This window comes from Ambystoma mexicanum, chromosome 12, assembly GCF_040938575.1.
Source record: "Ambystoma mexicanum isolate Mex_15411 chromosome 12, UKY_AmexF1_1, whole genome shotgun sequence".
NCBI classification, from domain to species: domain Eukaryota; kingdom Metazoa; phylum Chordata; class Amphibia; order Caudata; family Ambystomatidae; genus Ambystoma; species Ambystoma mexicanum.
Window position 1 is genome coordinate 191,071,980 of NC_090936.1, and position 17,475 is coordinate 191,089,454.

The 17,475-nt window shown below is 46.3% G+C and overlaps 1 protein-coding gene across 1 annotated transcript in view; it reads left to right on the plus strand.

The window, feature by feature from the left end:
* The window catches only part of PWP1 (PWP1 homolog, endonuclein), a 429,968-nt gene that overhangs the window by 262,825 nt on the left and 149,668 nt on the right, over positions 1-17,475 (plus strand). Inside the window, exon 10 of the mRNA XM_069628279.1 lies at positions 230-291. Within this exon, the coding sequence (XP_069484380.1) occupies positions 230-291 (62 nt within the window). The remainder of the gene's footprint in view (positions 1-229; positions 292-17,475) is intronic.

Below are 17,475 nucleotides of genomic sequence, written 5' to 3' on the forward strand. Positions count from 1 at the left end.
TTGGTCGAGATCTAAAAATTATGTTTACACAAACCTTTTGTATGCTATTTATTTGAAAATAGGATTATTTCAATATTAATTTGGTGCCCCATGATTCTGATGTAGTACTGTGCAAAGGGTGCTGTTATGCATCTCTATTATTGTGATTATTAAAGTTACTGGCATGAAACACTACAAATATAATGGCATGTGTTTCAATGTCCTAATTTTAGATGTTTTTTTCTTACAGGTTCAAACACTCCAGTTTCATCCTTTTGAACCCCAGACTCTCATTTCTGGATCATATGATAAGTGAGTAGTACAAATATCTTTCTCTTCACTGCTAAAACTAAGAATTCAACAGAAAACCAAAATACCATTTTAAATTAATATCTAACTGAATTCTCAACTGTTTGAAGCAACATTGAAATACTTTGTTAGCCTTCTTTCAACTCCTGTGAAACACTTCACAGAAGTTGTTACTTTAAATTTTAGCAAGACCCTTGACTGCATTGTATCCACCGATTGAGCAGGAAGCCCTAGCCATTTTTTGTGGGTTTAGGCACTTCCTTATCTCCATTGATAGACATCCCACAGTTTAGGTTACCGTTCACAAACCTTTGCTTCAAACCATGACTGGACTGATGCTCAGACCCCCGCCAGGATAGGGAGTTGGATACTCTAGCTGCAGGACACTGATGCTACGTTGATATATCATCCATGGGTTGGCAATTATAAGAATGCTTGTCTCATCATCCTGTCTTATTCCTGAAAACGCAGAGGTATGCTTGGTTAAAGAGCATGTCCACATGATTACAGAGGCTGCAGTGCCAATAGCCATGTCCTTGGAGGCTACCTGATGGCTCACAGAGGTGGATGATTTTTTCGAGGTGATTATGGAAGCAGTTCCATCTGGGCAATGGAAGGAGCTGCTGTGGCTGCATGATCACAGGTGGGCTGTTTTACAAGGCATATGCATGGTCGGCTTAGAACCCAGTCGCTGGAAGGTCTTGTAATGTGTTGTTTGGGAATTGTCATACCATCTGTATTGGTGGAAATAGTGGTTACCTTCATTCATCAGGGTGTAGCAAAGACCACAGAACACCTTTGGGAAAAGGCTTGGTTCCTGGTTATGAAAGTCAAAGAGGCCCTTTATCAAGGTGTGTGTTGTCAGGCCACGGAGACTCATGAGTCCACCACCTTTCACTAATCCAGTGTGAGGTTTCCTGCCATAACTATGCATCAGCGTGGACTGTGGAATTATACAGACAACAGATCTTTTTTGATAGTACTCGATGAATAGTGTACATTTCTAGAAATGGAGTTTGTGTCTTCAACTGCAGTGTTAATTCTATGATTTGAAAAGTTATTCACTAACTATGGGGTTCTAGAATGTGTTCGCTTGGTCAATGGCTGCCTTTTCAGAGACCATACTTTAGGGGGTTTCTGGGTGGCTTAAGCATTACACACCAACTAATCGTGCCAGGTGACTTTGTGCCAGTTGCAATGTTGGGCGTTTTGTTCAGTAAAACATTTCACATTGTGCAAGGTCAAATGGAGAGAAAGGAACTAACACTAGACACGTTTCTGTGGGCATATCAGACAGTGCCACAATCGTGAATAGCAGAGGGCCCTCTCAAGGCATTGATGGGAAGTCATGTAAGAAGAAGCATACCAAGTAACCAATTGAGACAAGTGCTCTACATTAAGAATCATTTTTACCCAAAAAAAAAGGTGTGGGCACAACAACCCCTCTCCAACTGCTCCCAGTTCTCTTATGTTATCTTGTGGGTGATTCTTCTGCTTAACGTAGGGTATTGGGTGACTATGCCCAGGTGCCACCCAGTAAATGTCAATCACTGCCAAAGAATACCTTGTGAACATAAAGCGCTTAGTCAAACAGTGTTTCAAAGTGAAACAATCCAGAGAATGCTGTTCATTTAATATCTCAGTATACAATTTAAGGGTCATCTCTGAAACCTGAAACAAGTAACAGCCAAAAATATCAGCCAACACATGTTTCGTTCCACCTGGTCTTTATCAAGGCTGGTTGATTAGTCTGTCCTTAATGTCATTAAATATCTGTTAATTCCAGGGCAAATTGCTGTAGTACTGCCAAGTTGTTTATCTGAAGTTAGAAACCCCTCATGCTCCTGAATAGATGGGTCTATTGATAATGTTTTCTGGTTCACTACCCTGCCTGGTTCTTCTCTGGAGAAGATGGCCCTGGATGCTCATCTTTATTCAATGCAGGTCTCATATTTCCCCGACTGTGGCAGACCTGGTATACTAGCTTGCCAGGCACTTCCACAATGAATATGACTTTAGAGGCAGTTTGCTGTTGGGTGCGTGTCCCAGACACGCCCTTGCTGACTTTTCTGCTCTTTGGGGTTCCCACCAGCTATCCCGGCTACCCAAACCTGTTCCGGGTGCTTACCGGCGACCTCTGGTTGTCTGTGGGCTTCTCCTCCCTGCTCAGGCTTCTCACAGACTCCAGGGGCTGTGGCGGTTCTTCAGTGTTCCCTTGCTTTCGGGACACATGTTTGCAGCTCTCCACGCGCCCCAACTCTCAATGTTGGCTGGCTGCCCTGGTCTCTGCCCCCTTCCTTGGTCCTTCCGTGGTCTGACCACGGCGTAGTGGTCAGGGATGCCTCTGCCGGTGGGCAAGCATCCCGTCCTCAGCACTCCCTACGTCTCTATACCTCCAGCTGGTTTCGAATTTCCTGGTTCCTCCAGAGAGGGTGATTGTCGAATACCTTGTTTGAGGCAACTAGACTGCTGTTTCTGGTTCTGCAGGGCCTTCAATATGACTCAGCACCTCTTACTCTTCCCAGTACTTAAGGGATATACGTCCCTTGAGGAGTCAACACTCTTTCTTGTCCCAGTATTTCCTATAGTAATAGTTTGACATAACCATATAGGAACACTAAGGAAAGTGTTGTTGGGTAGTGAGGTGGGTAGGAAGGTGTGTTAGTTTTAGGTGGGTTATGGGAATACCATGTTCTCCACAGGTAGTCACTAATCTCATAGGGGGCTTCCCTCCCTATGAAATCCGTCTGCCGAATAGCAGCCCCAGGGGGACTATCGGGTAGCGGCCTCACCTCCGTAGTCTCATTGGAAGGGGCTCCCCTTTGGTGAGAAGTGGTGACATCTGGAGATTCGACACACACCAGAGCACTGTTTCCAAATCAGTACAGGCAGTTCTTCCTGCATCCTCCCTAGGTCGAAACTTATACCTCGCCCTCTCACATTGTGTTGCTACAAGCCATGATGCTCCTGGTCAGATTAATGGAAATGGCGGGCAGGGCAAGAAATAACATTCAATGAGTAGAAGAATTCATGCTGCAAGTGCTACCAGTTGCCCTGCCAACCAGATATTCTTATTCCATCATCATTTCTCTTTCTTTTCCCTGTAGCCTTAATTTCGGCCATATGGCAGGACTTGATGTCATCAAAAACAACAAAAGAAAGTGCTGTGAATTAGCCAGGATCAACTTGGCAGGCAGTGTATATTGAAAATTGGACACAGTAGATACTCAATCTTCCAGGTTGTAAACAACATAAGAGATGCATCCAAGTCCATTTTAGATAAGTCTTACTTTAATTTTTACCTCTTGACTGATCCTATTATGTATAACTAACTTCATAGTGCTCGCTCTAGTTCCAACTGAAGAATTAAGGTTTTTTCATGCTTAGTGCACTTCATGTAGATTTTACTGAAGGCACAGACAGTTTTATATCATTTATTACCCATTTATTTTCTGGTATCCTTTGCCAACTAAACAAGCATATAACTAAAATTGCAATCCTCTTTGATAATAATAATAATACAAATCTTTATTGTGATTAGTTCAAATTGAACTTTACACAAATAAATCAGGATTACAAACAAACAATTTTAAAAATCGTAATGACATTAAGAACAGTGATATTAAGAACATTTTTTATGATTTACATATGAGTACCATAAGACCAAACCAAAAGCGATGATTAACAAATTCATACAAGCAAGTACATGCAAGCAAATTTATACGGGCCTGTACGCTGTGACTCTCACAGTAAAATTCAGTGTGAAATAAATTAAAGTTTGTCTCCCAACTATACGTTGTCAGAATAAAATCAGCATGAGCTTAATAATAGAACTTGTCAGAATTAGTTAGAAGTGACACCTTTGCGTTCTGACCATTTATTAATTGGTTAGTTGATTTTAATCACAGGTACTTCTCCCTTTTATAATAACAACTTGACGCTGCTAATGCAGCAGTTTCATAGCATGAAGCCATACCCTAAACAAGGCAATCTGAGAGGATATTGAGTTTGTATTAAGGCAATAATCCCAAAAAGACTCAGAAGTAATTGCCTCGTAGCTATGTATGAAACCTCCCAGATTGCACATGTATATGGGACCTAATTCAACGCACTGAGTTAAGACGTGCTTTGCTGTTTCAATTTTTTCTGGAATTTTGCAAATGCATCAAAATCCTGCCTCGGCAGCGAGATGTAGCTGTGAGCCTCGCACAGCTAATAAAGGCAGTTGGTTAATATGAAGCAGCAGTATGAAGCATCTAACAGCTGGGTCTGGACATAGAAGCAAGTAGGGTTGGGTTTTCTTATAACGGTGTACCACATTGGCCACCGTTTCATAACATTTTAGCTTCGAAAGGTAGATGTATTCGCTACACCAGTCCCACCTATCTTCTCACAAAGGCCTCTTTCAGGACAGTAAATGGGGTTCCCTTGTTGAAATTTGGGGTCCAGTCAATTTTTGAAAAAATGTCATAATTTAAAGTCGCATAATTACTACCCATTGAGACGACTTCCTGATCACAACTTTCGCCAAGGCTTGTCAGTAGCCGACATATAGGGATTGCTCTAATTTGTATGTATAAACAACCTCTTGCCCAAAGGGCCATTCCCCGTAAGGAGGTCAGTCCAAGCTCTAATCGTATATATTCGATTGGACAAGAAGGGCTCATGCCCAATACGGTATGCCAAAAGAAGCCTTCAATCTTGTTCAGCCATGTAAAATCATGCATGGCTAGTGCCCCTAATCCGTAAAGTACAGCAGGACAGAGGAAATGTTTAAACAAAGTAGTAATACTGGCAAATGAATAACCCGCGTGGTCTCTTGCAAACTTGCGTATCTGGTAAATTAGTAGTTTAGCCCTTCTAGTCTTTGTCACAATTATATGATTATAATTAGGAGTTACACCTAGATCTAAACACAAGTAAGGGTAAGACAGGGCATAGTTGATAGTACCCAGTCGTGTGTCCATCCAGGCTCTATTTACCTTCTTGCCTGAGATCATTAAGGTGTCTGTTTTCTTTAAACTTTTATTTTTCGTTGGCAGAGGTTAGCAACAATTACACACAGTGAGCATTCACAGAACGGCAAGACAATGTATCTCATTACAGAGTACAGTGGCATAGAGTACATTACATAAGGTACATCAGGTATAGAGTGCAATTACCAAGTTAACGGGTCAGTTCTGTTATTCGTGCCCAGAAAAGTGGGAGTGTCAGGTGCCTCTTCGACTCGTCTGTGGAGGTATCTACAGAACGCAGTCCATATATGTTTAGGGCATGAGTGCGCCGGCAGCGTTGCAATATACTCCTCTTTGCAGGTTTGCGTCCAGGTGAGTGCATTTAACCACATCATTAATGTAGATGGGGATGAGCGTTTCCAAAACTGTAATATACATTTCTTGGCCACCATATTGCTTACATTTAGAAACTTGGATACTTTCTTAGCATCTTCCTTTCCCCAGACCCCAAACAGTACACCCAGCGTGTCTGGATTTACTTCAACCTCCATAATCTCGGAGAGAGCCTCCAAGATTTCAGACCAGTATGTATTCAGCACTGGTCATGACCAGAACATATGTATGTGATCTGCTTGTTCGAGATGACATCTAGGGCAGGTGTGCATCTGGGCTTTGGCAAACCTGTTTAGCTTATTCGGGGTGTAATATACCCTGTTCAATAGTTTATACTGCATGCATCGGAATCTAAAGTTGAGAGAGACCCTGCTCGTGAGCAAGCACATACTTTTCCACAATCCATTCGAGATCTCGAGTCCAAGCTCACCAGCCCATTCATCGCGAGCTCGGGCGGGTTGGTCTGGAGACTTCGTCAGCAGCATTTGTATATGGAGGAGACTATCCCGCTACTGTCCCCTGAGTATCTATATATTGTAACTTGGACGTTTCACAGGGTTCATCCGGGTAGGAGGACCACATGGCCCGGACCGCAGCGCTCAGCCTGAAGTATTGCAGCATCTCTAATGCAGATCCGGTGTGTCCAGGGTGCCACATTTGTGGGGTGATGAATTTACCCTCTGGGAATAGATCAGATAGAGCGTAGTAACCCAGTTCTTGCCATCGGTAAAATAGAAGTTTGTCATGTGTGGGTTCCAGCCCCGGGAACTCCCAGATGGGGAGCCATCTGTAGTAGGGACATGGATCTGTCGACATGTCAATAAGGCGGTGACACGCCAATGATGTAGATGCAACAGGATCAAATGCTGCATCTGTTTCATACTTACTATAAAGGGCTAGGGATATGGTATGTACCCTGGGCGTCGCCAGTTTCTCGAGTCTGACATGGGGCGGGGCTGTCGGATGTTTGTACCAGTGTGTAACATGTTGGGCTTGAGCCGCATACCAGTATAGGGTTAGATCGGGTGCGGTGAAGCCTCCCCTTTCATAAGGTAGGGTCATGTGTTCCCACTTTTTTCGTACCGCACCTGCATGCCATCGGAATTGTGCACATTTTTTATGCAGATTTTTGAAGTATTCCTTCCTGGGCCATAACGGGACATTGGTGAAGATGTACAGGAGTTTAGGGACCAGTATCATCTTGATCAGGGATAATTTCCCAGCCAGCAACAGGGGTAGGGATTGCCATCCCAACATTTTTGATTCTAAGTGTTTTGCGGTCCCAATGTAATAGTCTGGTAGTAGGGTCGACCTAGATAGTGCTATCTGGACTCCTAGGTACTTGATGCCGCCAGGGGACCAACGGAGAGGGTATTCGCAAGGTGGTTGCTGAGTTGAGGCAGTAAGCGGGAATATCTCAGATTTGGAATAGTTGATAGTAAAGCCTGAAAAGTTGCCGACCTTTGTTATATCACGGAGAATAGTATTCAGGTGAGTTGCTGGGTCCCTGACATATAATAACACGTCATCTGCATACAGAGATATTATTTCTGTGTTCCCCATTAAACGTATACCCTCCCGGGAATGCCTCCCCTTGACATAATCCGCCATCGGCTCGATGACCAAAGCAAATAGGATGGGGGAGAATTGGCAACCCTGTCGGGTGCCTCTGCGTAGTTAGATAGGTGACGAAAGCATGCAATTGACAAGTACTCTAGTCGTGGGGCACGTGTACAGTAATTTAATGTATTGTATCATAGAAGGACCCACTCCCATTCTCTCTAGAACCTGCCACATGTATTGCCATGACACCATGTCAAATGCCCTTTTGGGCATCAAGCGTGACCGCAACAGCAGAGGCCCCTTGATCTATCCTGGACATAACGTTGAAAAGTTGTCTTAAGGGCTGTAGATCGACTGGGAGCAAATCCGCTCTGGTCCTCGTGTACAAGATGGGGCATAATTGGGAGGAACCTATTCGCAATGGTCTTGGCAAATATCTTGGTGTCGATATTCATAAGCGACAGTGGCCTATAGGACCCGCACTCATCGCTGGATTTGCCAGATTTGAGTAGAACGGTTATAACCGCCTCGCGCAGCGACGGGGGGAGAATGGACTCTCAGAGAGATTCAGACCAGACCTCCAGCAGCCCGGGTGCAAGCAGCGCAATGTGCTCCTGATAGAATTCTGAAGTGAGCCCGTCCGGCCTTGGGGCCTTGCCCTTCGGAAGGTCGTTTATAGCAGTGACAATTTCGTCAAGTGTGATCAGCAATTCAAGTTGTTCCCTTGTAGAGTGAGATATATTTGTCATGGGGATTTGGTCTAGGAGTTCTTGGATGTCACATATGCTGTGCTCGTGAGGTGGTGTATATAGCTTGGTGTAGAAACTGTAGAATCTTTCTAGTATCTGTTGGTCTGACCATTGCTGAGTACCATGTGCATCCCTAATGCAGTCAATTTGTACCCTACCAACTTCCGCTCTAACCAACCATGCCAGTGTCCCACCCAGGTCTGCCGCTTCCCCATATTTCCTTGCTGCGCAGGGGCGAGAGAGGTAGCGTACCTCTCTTAGAGCATGTGCTTCAAACGCCTCCAATTCGCTCCTAATCTGCGCCAATTTAAGAGGGCTAGCTGCAGTCGGGCACTCCCTTTCCAGATCTTTGAGTTTAGCTCCGGATCGGTGTAGGTCTTGCCTTATAGTTTTTAATTTCCCGGCCTCCCGGGAGATGGACATGCCCCTTATGTATACTTTAAAAGCCTCCCAGCGGACTCCCATGGTGGTGTCTTGCTCTGCGTTGCATTCAAAGAATGTTTTTATGTCGGAGAGGATATCTGCCTTAAAAACTATGTCTAGCAGCGCTTCGGACTTAAAACGCCATGTGGAGCGGGTCGGAGGGTTGGGGCCCAACTCGGCCTGTATCGTCGCTGGAGCATGGTCAGACAGTGTGCGGGTAAGTATTTGGGTATCTACAACACGGCCAACCATCCAACCATCCATCCCTAGAAAAAGGTCTATCCTTGATGAGCTATCATGCACTGAGGAATAGTAAGTGTACTCGCGGTCCAGGGGGTGAAGGGTACTCCACACATCCTGTAGATCTAGCCACACGGGATAGAGACCTAGGCGCCATCCCTGTTCTGTCCAGATCGCTGTTCGATATCAAATTCATGTCCCCCCCCCCTATATTATTGGGACGCCAATGAATCCCATCAGTAGTGAGGCCACAGTATCAAAGAAGTCAAGGGTGTCCACATTAGGGCCATATGTGTTCACCAGTAGGTATTCCATGCCCATTATAACACAGTGCAAGATGACATACCGTCCCTCAGAATCTGTGAAGCTCCTCTTCAGCATGAATTTGACCGATTTGTGTACTAGCGTTAGAACCCCCCCTGGACTGTGTAGAATATGTGGTGTAGAACGTACTGGGTCCCCAGGATGGTGCCAGGCATGATGCAAGGTGGCCTTGTCCGTGGCTCTCCTGCAGTAGCAGAATCTTTACGCCATGCCTTTGAGCATAAGCCATGATTCGACGGGCCTTGGTGTAATTCCCTATCCCCCGGATGTTCCAAGACATTATTCGTACAGCCATGTCATTGTCTCAAGGCACATCCCATGTCTCACACCGGTGTGCCCTTCTGCCCGCCGTGTGCAGTGCCACATTCCCTCTGCCATTTTTTGCATAACATTTCCCAACTCTACCACCCCCAGCCCTCACCTCCCTACCCCAATCAGCAGTGCGTTTTGCTCCCCCACCCTCATAAACGCTGGTGAGCCAACCCCAACTTGGCTCGTCAGTTTTTCGGGCCCAACAGGGGTCCGCACCTTGAACAACTTCCAAAAGAACCATTTCAGCCGCAGTGGGGTGCGCCGCTGCCGCGATGCCGACTCCAAAGGAGGTGCATTGGTATCACTATTTGTTGTACATTGTGGCAACTTTGATTTCCTTTGTCACACAGTTAAACCTTACAAATAAGGTGGTGGGCTCTGAGATTGAGAAGTTAGTCTGAACTCCCAGTGCCCCAAAATAGTACTTCAGATTCAGGGTACCATGTATGAGCTATCAGAAGCGTAAAAGGCGACATTGTGGGTAACCCTACTTCTCCTTATAAAGTGGTGCAGTGACCAGTCATCTTCCCCTGCCCTCCACAGCCCGGACGGCAAGTGGCAGACTCGTCGGGGCTGAGTCGGGCTATTTGGGATATATCAGCAAATAACTATCTAATGCGCCATAGTGAGTGACTAGACTGCAGACGTAGGCATGAAGTGCTGCAGCAAGGGCACCAGGTCAATCAGAGCTTACATTAAGCAACCAGGAGATGGGTATTGCTGCCAAGGGTACTAACTGCTTATGGGATAAGGAACAATTGGACTTGCAGCTGTGGGTAAGAACACAGAGGGAGAGTCCACACATCTCAGTCATTTTGCATTAGTTCATCAGCGGGTTCATGTAGCGGGATGTGTGCCTCTATAAATTTTACTGCCTCATCCGGAACCGTGAAAAAGTACACCTTGTTCCTAAATGTGAATTTCATACGTGCTAGAAACAGCATGGAATAGGCTATATTTCGTTCCCTGAGGAGCTTCTTGACTCCGATGAATTGACGTCGTTCCTGCTGCACTCCCATGGAGAAGTCTGGAAAGATTCTGATGATCTGCGCATCCAATCTGAGTTCCCCTTTTTCCCAAGCCAGCCGAAGTATGTGGTCTGTGTCCCTGTAACTTAGAATTTTTGCAATAATTGGCCTCGGGAAGTCACCAGGTTTTGGGCGCGGGGCTAATGCACGGTGGGCACGTTCAACAGCACAGAAGGGGGACAGGGCTGGGTCACCCAGCAGCTCTTTGAGCAGATTTTCAGTTGCCATTTCCAGGCGACCCTTGAGAGCGTTCTCAGGGATCCTAATGATACATATATTGTTTCTAAGTGATCTGGATTCCAGATCGTCGCACTTGGTCTTGACTGCTCTCATTTCACGGACCAAGGAGGATACTGTGTCCTGCAACCCGTTAATTCCGTCCTCATTGGCACTGATCCTGGATTCCGCTTCAGTGATCCTCGTGCCCTGTTGATCCCGCTGGATTTGAGTGAAGCCAAAATAGCATTTATATCGTCTAGTTTTTCATGGAAGGATGTAAAATTTTTGGCCATTGATTCCATCATGCTAGTGAGGTCGGGGGGGGGGGCGTCCATTGGAATGTCCACGTCCTCCTGGCTGGGAGCAGAGTGCCCCTGCTCGGGCCTGGGTGTTGAATTCGCGAATTTGTCCATGGCTCCGACCTTGTTTGCACCCGAGATCTGTTAGACATAGTGCAGGTATGTAATGGCTTACAATGGGCAGCTTCAGCCGTCAGGTCGCCTGTGGTAAATGCGGGCTCAGTGGTAGTGTACTCCGCAGTCAGCACAGCCATATCCCAACAGGTCCCCTTTGCTGTCCCGGGGCACCCTCCGGGACAGATCCAGACCCAGTACACTCCACCCAGAGCAGGAAGTGGGTATTCAGAGGATCTCTCGGGACGGGGCAGTACAGGCCAGTGGTAGAGTTTATGCAGGAACACGGACAAGGGATGTGGCTCCAGGCAGTGCTTCCTGCTCAGTGTGGCTATCCAAAACCCCCACTCCCAGGTTCGGCGGAGGTCCACAAGACACAGGCTTATGCAATATCAACTCAGGTCCTCAATTGGGCGATAGCTTGACCCTCCTGTCCCAACTTGATTGCTTGTAGCTTGTGGACCCCGACTGATTACCCGGGAGTAGCGGATTACAAAGGTAAAGGTGAGCAGCCCAGGGCTCCTGTCCGCAGCTCTCCCTGGAGTATGCCTTCCCAGCGCCCAGGCAAGAGCTTGCAGGTGGGGGAGAAGGAAGGGTGAGCAGCCCAGGGCACAGGTCTTGCGTTCAGAGCACGGAGCAGCGCTTAGGTGTAGTCTCCCAACCGCTGCAGCAGATGAATAGCGGTGTGTGGCTGGCTCAGCAGCAGAGAGGGCGCAAGGTGTAGGGGCCCAAGTGCTCAGCGCAGCATATCCCAGGCTGGCCCAACGTACCGCAGTTCGGCCCGTACAGTATTTTACCAGGGGTCGGGTCGGAAGAGCCAGCCAAGGTGAAGCACTTACTAGCGGTGAGGACGGGGGCCTTCAGTCTCTCCAAATCACGTTGTCAGCCGGTCGGCCCGTCTCACCCCCACGTCCTCATGTATCAGGGGGAGGGCGTTGCAGGTTGTCCGCTGAGGGCCTCAAGTGCAGCGCCGGATGACAGGATTCTCACGCCGCCGGCCAGATCTTGGGCGCAGATGCTTGCTTCCGACGTTCAGGCACAGGCGCCCCGGGCCTCCGGAGTGCCCGCGGGTCCCGGTCGCGGGAGTGGATGCAGGGCTATGTAGTCGGGTCCGCTGCCAGTGAGGCAGGCTTGTCACATCAGGGCGAAATATGTGAGGGCGCAGGTCACCTCTCCCAGCGTCCTCTGCATCCCCTTTGGAGCTGACGCGGTGGCCGTGAGAGGAAGCGCGCGCTGTGATACGTGGCTCAGTGGACACCGCAGGCCGTATCTTGTCGTTTGCAGTCTGTAGCTCCACGACAGCACAGCGTTATTGCTTAAAATTCGGTCTGCAGTTGCACAGGACTGTCGCTTCTGCCCAGGTTAATTTTCAGAGCAGGAGGATCAGAGAAGCCGCCACTTTAGCAAGAGTTTCGTCGGCTCATCGCGGAGCTGTAAAGCTAGGCAGCCATCTTTGGGCTGCTCAACAGCGCCCCCCACAGGTGTTTGTTTTCTAAGATTAATGACCAGATCGTGCTCGCTGGCCTATCCTGCAAGTGCGTTCAGCGTGTTCCTCATGCCAATAAATGTCTGATCAAATATGACTAGGTCGTCTGCGTACAATATGGCGACCATAGGAACACTGACAATCTTTTGGAGGGCAATTGGCTTTCCCCGGCAAACGTGATGGTAAATCTGCAATATACAGGTTAAACAGGGAGCCAAGACACATCCTTGCTTGACTCCCCTGTTGACCCGCATTGGTTTTGTCACCATATCCTCATTGTCCAGCCGTACTCTTGGAGAGATTGATACTTTGAAGCTCGATCAAGATTTGCAGTAGCCAGCTGCAAGATCCCTCTGTTTACTAGATTGAACGATATCTGTTTACTAGATTGAACAGAGATTAAAAATATATGAATCTAATATACAAGGCTGCTCCACCTTTGCTATGAGCTCCCTGTATCAGTGAGTCCAAAGTTCTGATATTATTGGCAGTTTGCGAACCTGTTCGAAACTCTGTCTGAAATAGGTGTAGACTATTATTCACCTCAACCCATTTTTACAACTCCAGGGAGGCGAAGAGATTGCCACAGATGTCCAACATGGACAGCAGACTGTAGTTGTTAACAGTCATCCAATCTCCTTTTTTATAAATCAGTATAAATTCAGACTGTTGCCATGAGGGCGGAACCCTTCTCTCCCTAGAGACTCTGTAAACAACACAAGTATTATATGGGCCCAATTACCTGGGTCACTCTTAAGGACCACATTGGCCAGGCCATTGGGTCCAGGTGATCTTGATTTTGTAAATGTAATAATTGCTGCCTTTATGATTGTTCAGCTCATAGCCAGAGGCCAAGCCTGCCCTGGGCTGGAAACTGCACATAATGTTGCTGGTTCCAAATTTTTTGATCTAATGTGCTTGCACCAGAGATCGGATTTACTGTCTTTTCCAGCCTCTCGCCCTTAGCTGTAGCTAGCATTTTCCATATTGCGCAGGTGTCTCACCTTTTAAAGACATTAACATACCGCTCCCAGCTTGACCTTGAAATCTTGGCCTTATAGTGTTTTAGCCAAGACTGATATTCTTTTTTTAATCTTATGATTTCCCCAAGTGCAGCAAACGTGTGGCCTTGTTAGTTGTCCTGTAATTTAAGTGCTCAAATAGCGCTTGGTACGCTTACAGATATTAATATCAAATGCGTTGGTGATCTCATTGTCACTAACCGCAGTTGATTTCCTAACACAAGCCCCCATTTTATGTGCAATCTGTGTAAGCAATGCTTCAATGTCATTGGTGCTTTTACCTTTTGTGCCCTCTCAAATCAAACTCATCATGGTAAAAAATCGTGGCACATAATGTCCCTATTTTGACCTGGGTCCAGCTTAGTCAGTTCCCCACATGATTTGGGGTCAGATCACCGCACTTAAAGTTGTCAGGTTCTCTGACATTCATGTCAATTTCTAATATAAGCATGGAATGGTCAGTGCACTCGTTAGGGATGACCCTAAGGGAATCAACATGCTCTAATAAGCAGTTATTGCTGGCGAAGTAGTCCAACATGCCCTTTTTTCTCTCACTAGACCAAGTTGTGCCACTCTGGCGATCACCCAGGTAGAGGAGCCACTGCGACCTCCTAGTGTTAGATGATTTATGTGCCATTATGCTGTTTTAAAATACATTTTTATTATAGAGCACACTGTGTCTTATCGACACACCTGTAATTTTTCAATCACCACAGACCACTACCGGATTGCTGACGGAAAACACTCCCCAGTGTGTCAAAATTAAATCTGAATTGTCAAACACTTCCTCTGTAACAGACATACCCGGTGGATCATAGATACTTATGATCAGCATACGTAGTTGGTCTCCACACAGGTTCATTTGGACCTCCCCCTTGCTCTATGTCTTGAGCCGGATCTCCTCAAATTCCAGAAGATCCTCAAGACTTTCCTTTTCACCTCTTCCTACCTCCTCTCCATCCTTTGCTGAACCCCACAGTTGTTGAGATTGGTGACCAGGGCCCTTATGTGTCCTTTTGGGTCCTGGCCGCCCACCCCCCAATCACCATCAGCTCCTCCCACTCCCAGCACTTGCCTTGGGGTGCCCACTGCCCTGTGCCATTTCACAGGCCTGCACTTAACTTTTGACAGCTGCTCCTAACCACTCCAAGCCACCTTTACCAGGCACTTAACAGCTGCTTGCAACGTACTCCCTAGCACTTCCCTCCGTGGTACTTTTAGCACTTACCCCTTTCCTTCATCCCTTCCCTTTCTCTGCACTTGCACATTCTCAATGCTCACAAGGCCTAGTAGGACCGCCGCTCTCATTGTTGTATTTACCTTTCATTCCCATGTTCCCTCCTGTTGCCCTGTGGGCGCTTTTAAACACAATTTACTTGATGTATAAGCACCTTACAAATGCACAATAAATAAATAAAATAAGTACATTGCCCCCAATATCTCTTGATGAAACTAGAGAGGAATTGAGATAATTCCTCACACCAATCAAAAGACCTCCACTGGGACCACCCATATTCCCCTTGACTGCCCTTGATTGAAAGACCACATATCCATCTATCTCAATGTTGAATGTTACCCAAGTCTTGCAAAACAACTACATCATGACCCATCAGGTTAGCCATGGAGTCACCCTTATTTTGCCAGTGAGAAAATCCCTGGGTGTTCCAGCTCAAAATGTAGCTACTTCAATGGGTGTTCCTGGTTTTGAGTAAGACTCTCTGGAGCCATTCCCAACCGTTAGCGTTGCCAAACTTCACTTCTGGCTCGGGTCTGGGTTTTGCCATTGTAGCTTTATTGGTGGATTGGGACCTCTTACACTGCAAACATCATATTGGTAACTTAACGCTGTCCAGCTTTTTGACCAATACAAGCCAGTGATTTCAACGATGTGTGATGTTGGCGGATCGGATTTGCAGTTTCAGATATGCAACAATGTATACGTTACACTTTCCCAGGTAATAACATCAAAGGTTCTACTAAGTCAAAATCGCCAGATTTCAAAAGTCTCAACGATGGTACTTTATTAAATAAGACCATCAATGCTGTATGATTTAAATTGATTTCTTTCAGTGACAGCAGCAGGCCCACTGGTGAAAACGTTAGTGTCAATTTCCACAGCCTCCTGTTCCTTGGTAGTGTAGGTTTACTGCTTTGCTGCTGGTCACAAAGAATTGAAATGTAGTCCTCATTATTCTCGCCTGCACTCAAAAGCTCTGTGTTCTCATGCAGTTTTCTACTTTCCCTGGTGGTTCAGGCAGGCAAGGCCGATGGCAATGTCTGTACTAGGCTGTCTTCCTTTACTAGCCAACTAGTTAGTGGTTACATGTCTTTTCATTGAAACATTTTCGAAAATGTTTCATTGAAAAGGTTTTCACCTAATGTAGATTAATGACGAAAAACCTGTATACCAAATGATAATTTTTTTTTAAATTGGTGGGTCCCCCCCAAACCCCTGGTTTTGAAAATGTAACCCTTTACTCCACCCAAACATATGTACGTATATTTTCGATAAAAAAAATTCAGTCAAAGATTTTTTCTATGAAGAAATATTTCAATTAACATTTTTTGGTGAAACATCTTTTGATGAAAAATGTTTCAGTGAAAACACTGTATACCCTAGTTAGTGTGCCGACATTTTGAGCAGACCTCCTCTTACAGCGTGCATCTCTTCCTTGTCTTGTTTGACTTTGCATTTACCTCCGATCTCACTGTTGAATTTAATTGCTGCGCTTCTATTATTTCACTCCGTATATACTGAGTTTCCTTGTTCTTAAGCGCCCTGCCCTGTAGGTGCTTCACCAGCTGTTGTTTGCGATTAGGATATCTTACCGGAGAGGTAGCACCCGCCTCACTTGTGTTGTGAGCCTCTTGGCTGTCAATCTGAATGACATTGGATTGGTGTAAATGGGGAGGTAAATTAAGGTTGACAGCCTGAGGCGCACCCGGGTCGGCCCTCAATATTTTATCGAGTACAAGCTAGTGGAGTTGCGTAATTACTTCCCCTTGTCGTTTTAGATCTTTGTGGATTGCGCCACAAAGTTTTAACAATATCTTGATGGCAAATTGTAGGACTCCAAGGCTGGAGTTATTCTTGAGATCTTTACTTGTATTGTTATGGGTGCTTTGAATGTTGCTGGCTTTGAGTAGAATATTCTCATTATTTGGGTCATATATCAATTTAGGGCTTCCAGACAACCTCTGTTGAGAATCCGTTTTTGGTGTTGTCTTCCTCATACCCGTCAGCAGGGGCTATGCGGGTTTCTTGACTTGCTGTGCTTCTCGCAGCAGTCTGCGCGCTGAGCTGTAGGGCATAACACAGCCTCAAAAGAGAATTATTGTCAATATCTTGTGAGGAAGTACTTGTGCTCGCCTGTATTATGCTCATGACCTCCGCAGCAGTTGAGGAATGTAGATGCTTACAAACTGGGTTGTCTTTATGCGGTAAAACGCAGTCATTTTCCCCTTCAAGCTTTCAGGTGCTGTCATAGTGGGACTGTCAACACTTCCCACTATGTCTGTATCAGAGTGTTTCCCCGTCTCAGCTGCAGACTTATTTGATGATTTTTCAGACCTAAAGCCATACGGTTTAACTTTGCGTGACGGGTCAGGGCTTTCCCTGGCATTGTGGTATTTCAAGCTTTGTTCAAGTACAAGCAACCTGGCCAATGCTGAAATAAGTATATAGTTAAGGGTCAAACAGTAGTGCGCATGTCAGGCTCACCTTATAGTTTGCCGAGAGTCCTCCGCCCTACATGTACATGGGAGCTTATTACGATTGCTCTCCGGACCCCTCCGGTCAAGTGTGGACTACGGATAGACAACTTTCAACAAACCACTTTGCAAACCGCACTCCACACTATACCGGTGGTTTTATAGTGGTGTACAGCAAGGGCTTGTGAGAAACCAGAAGGTGTCTCACCCGCTCGTCCCGGGAGATCTGTCATCCAGCTGGCCAGGATACGGCCATTGCTTTTGGATCCATTTCCTGGTGGATGACCAGTGCAGGAGGATCGCCTGGGTGAGGGGTCTTCGGGGAGTGGGACACCGAATGGCGAGACGC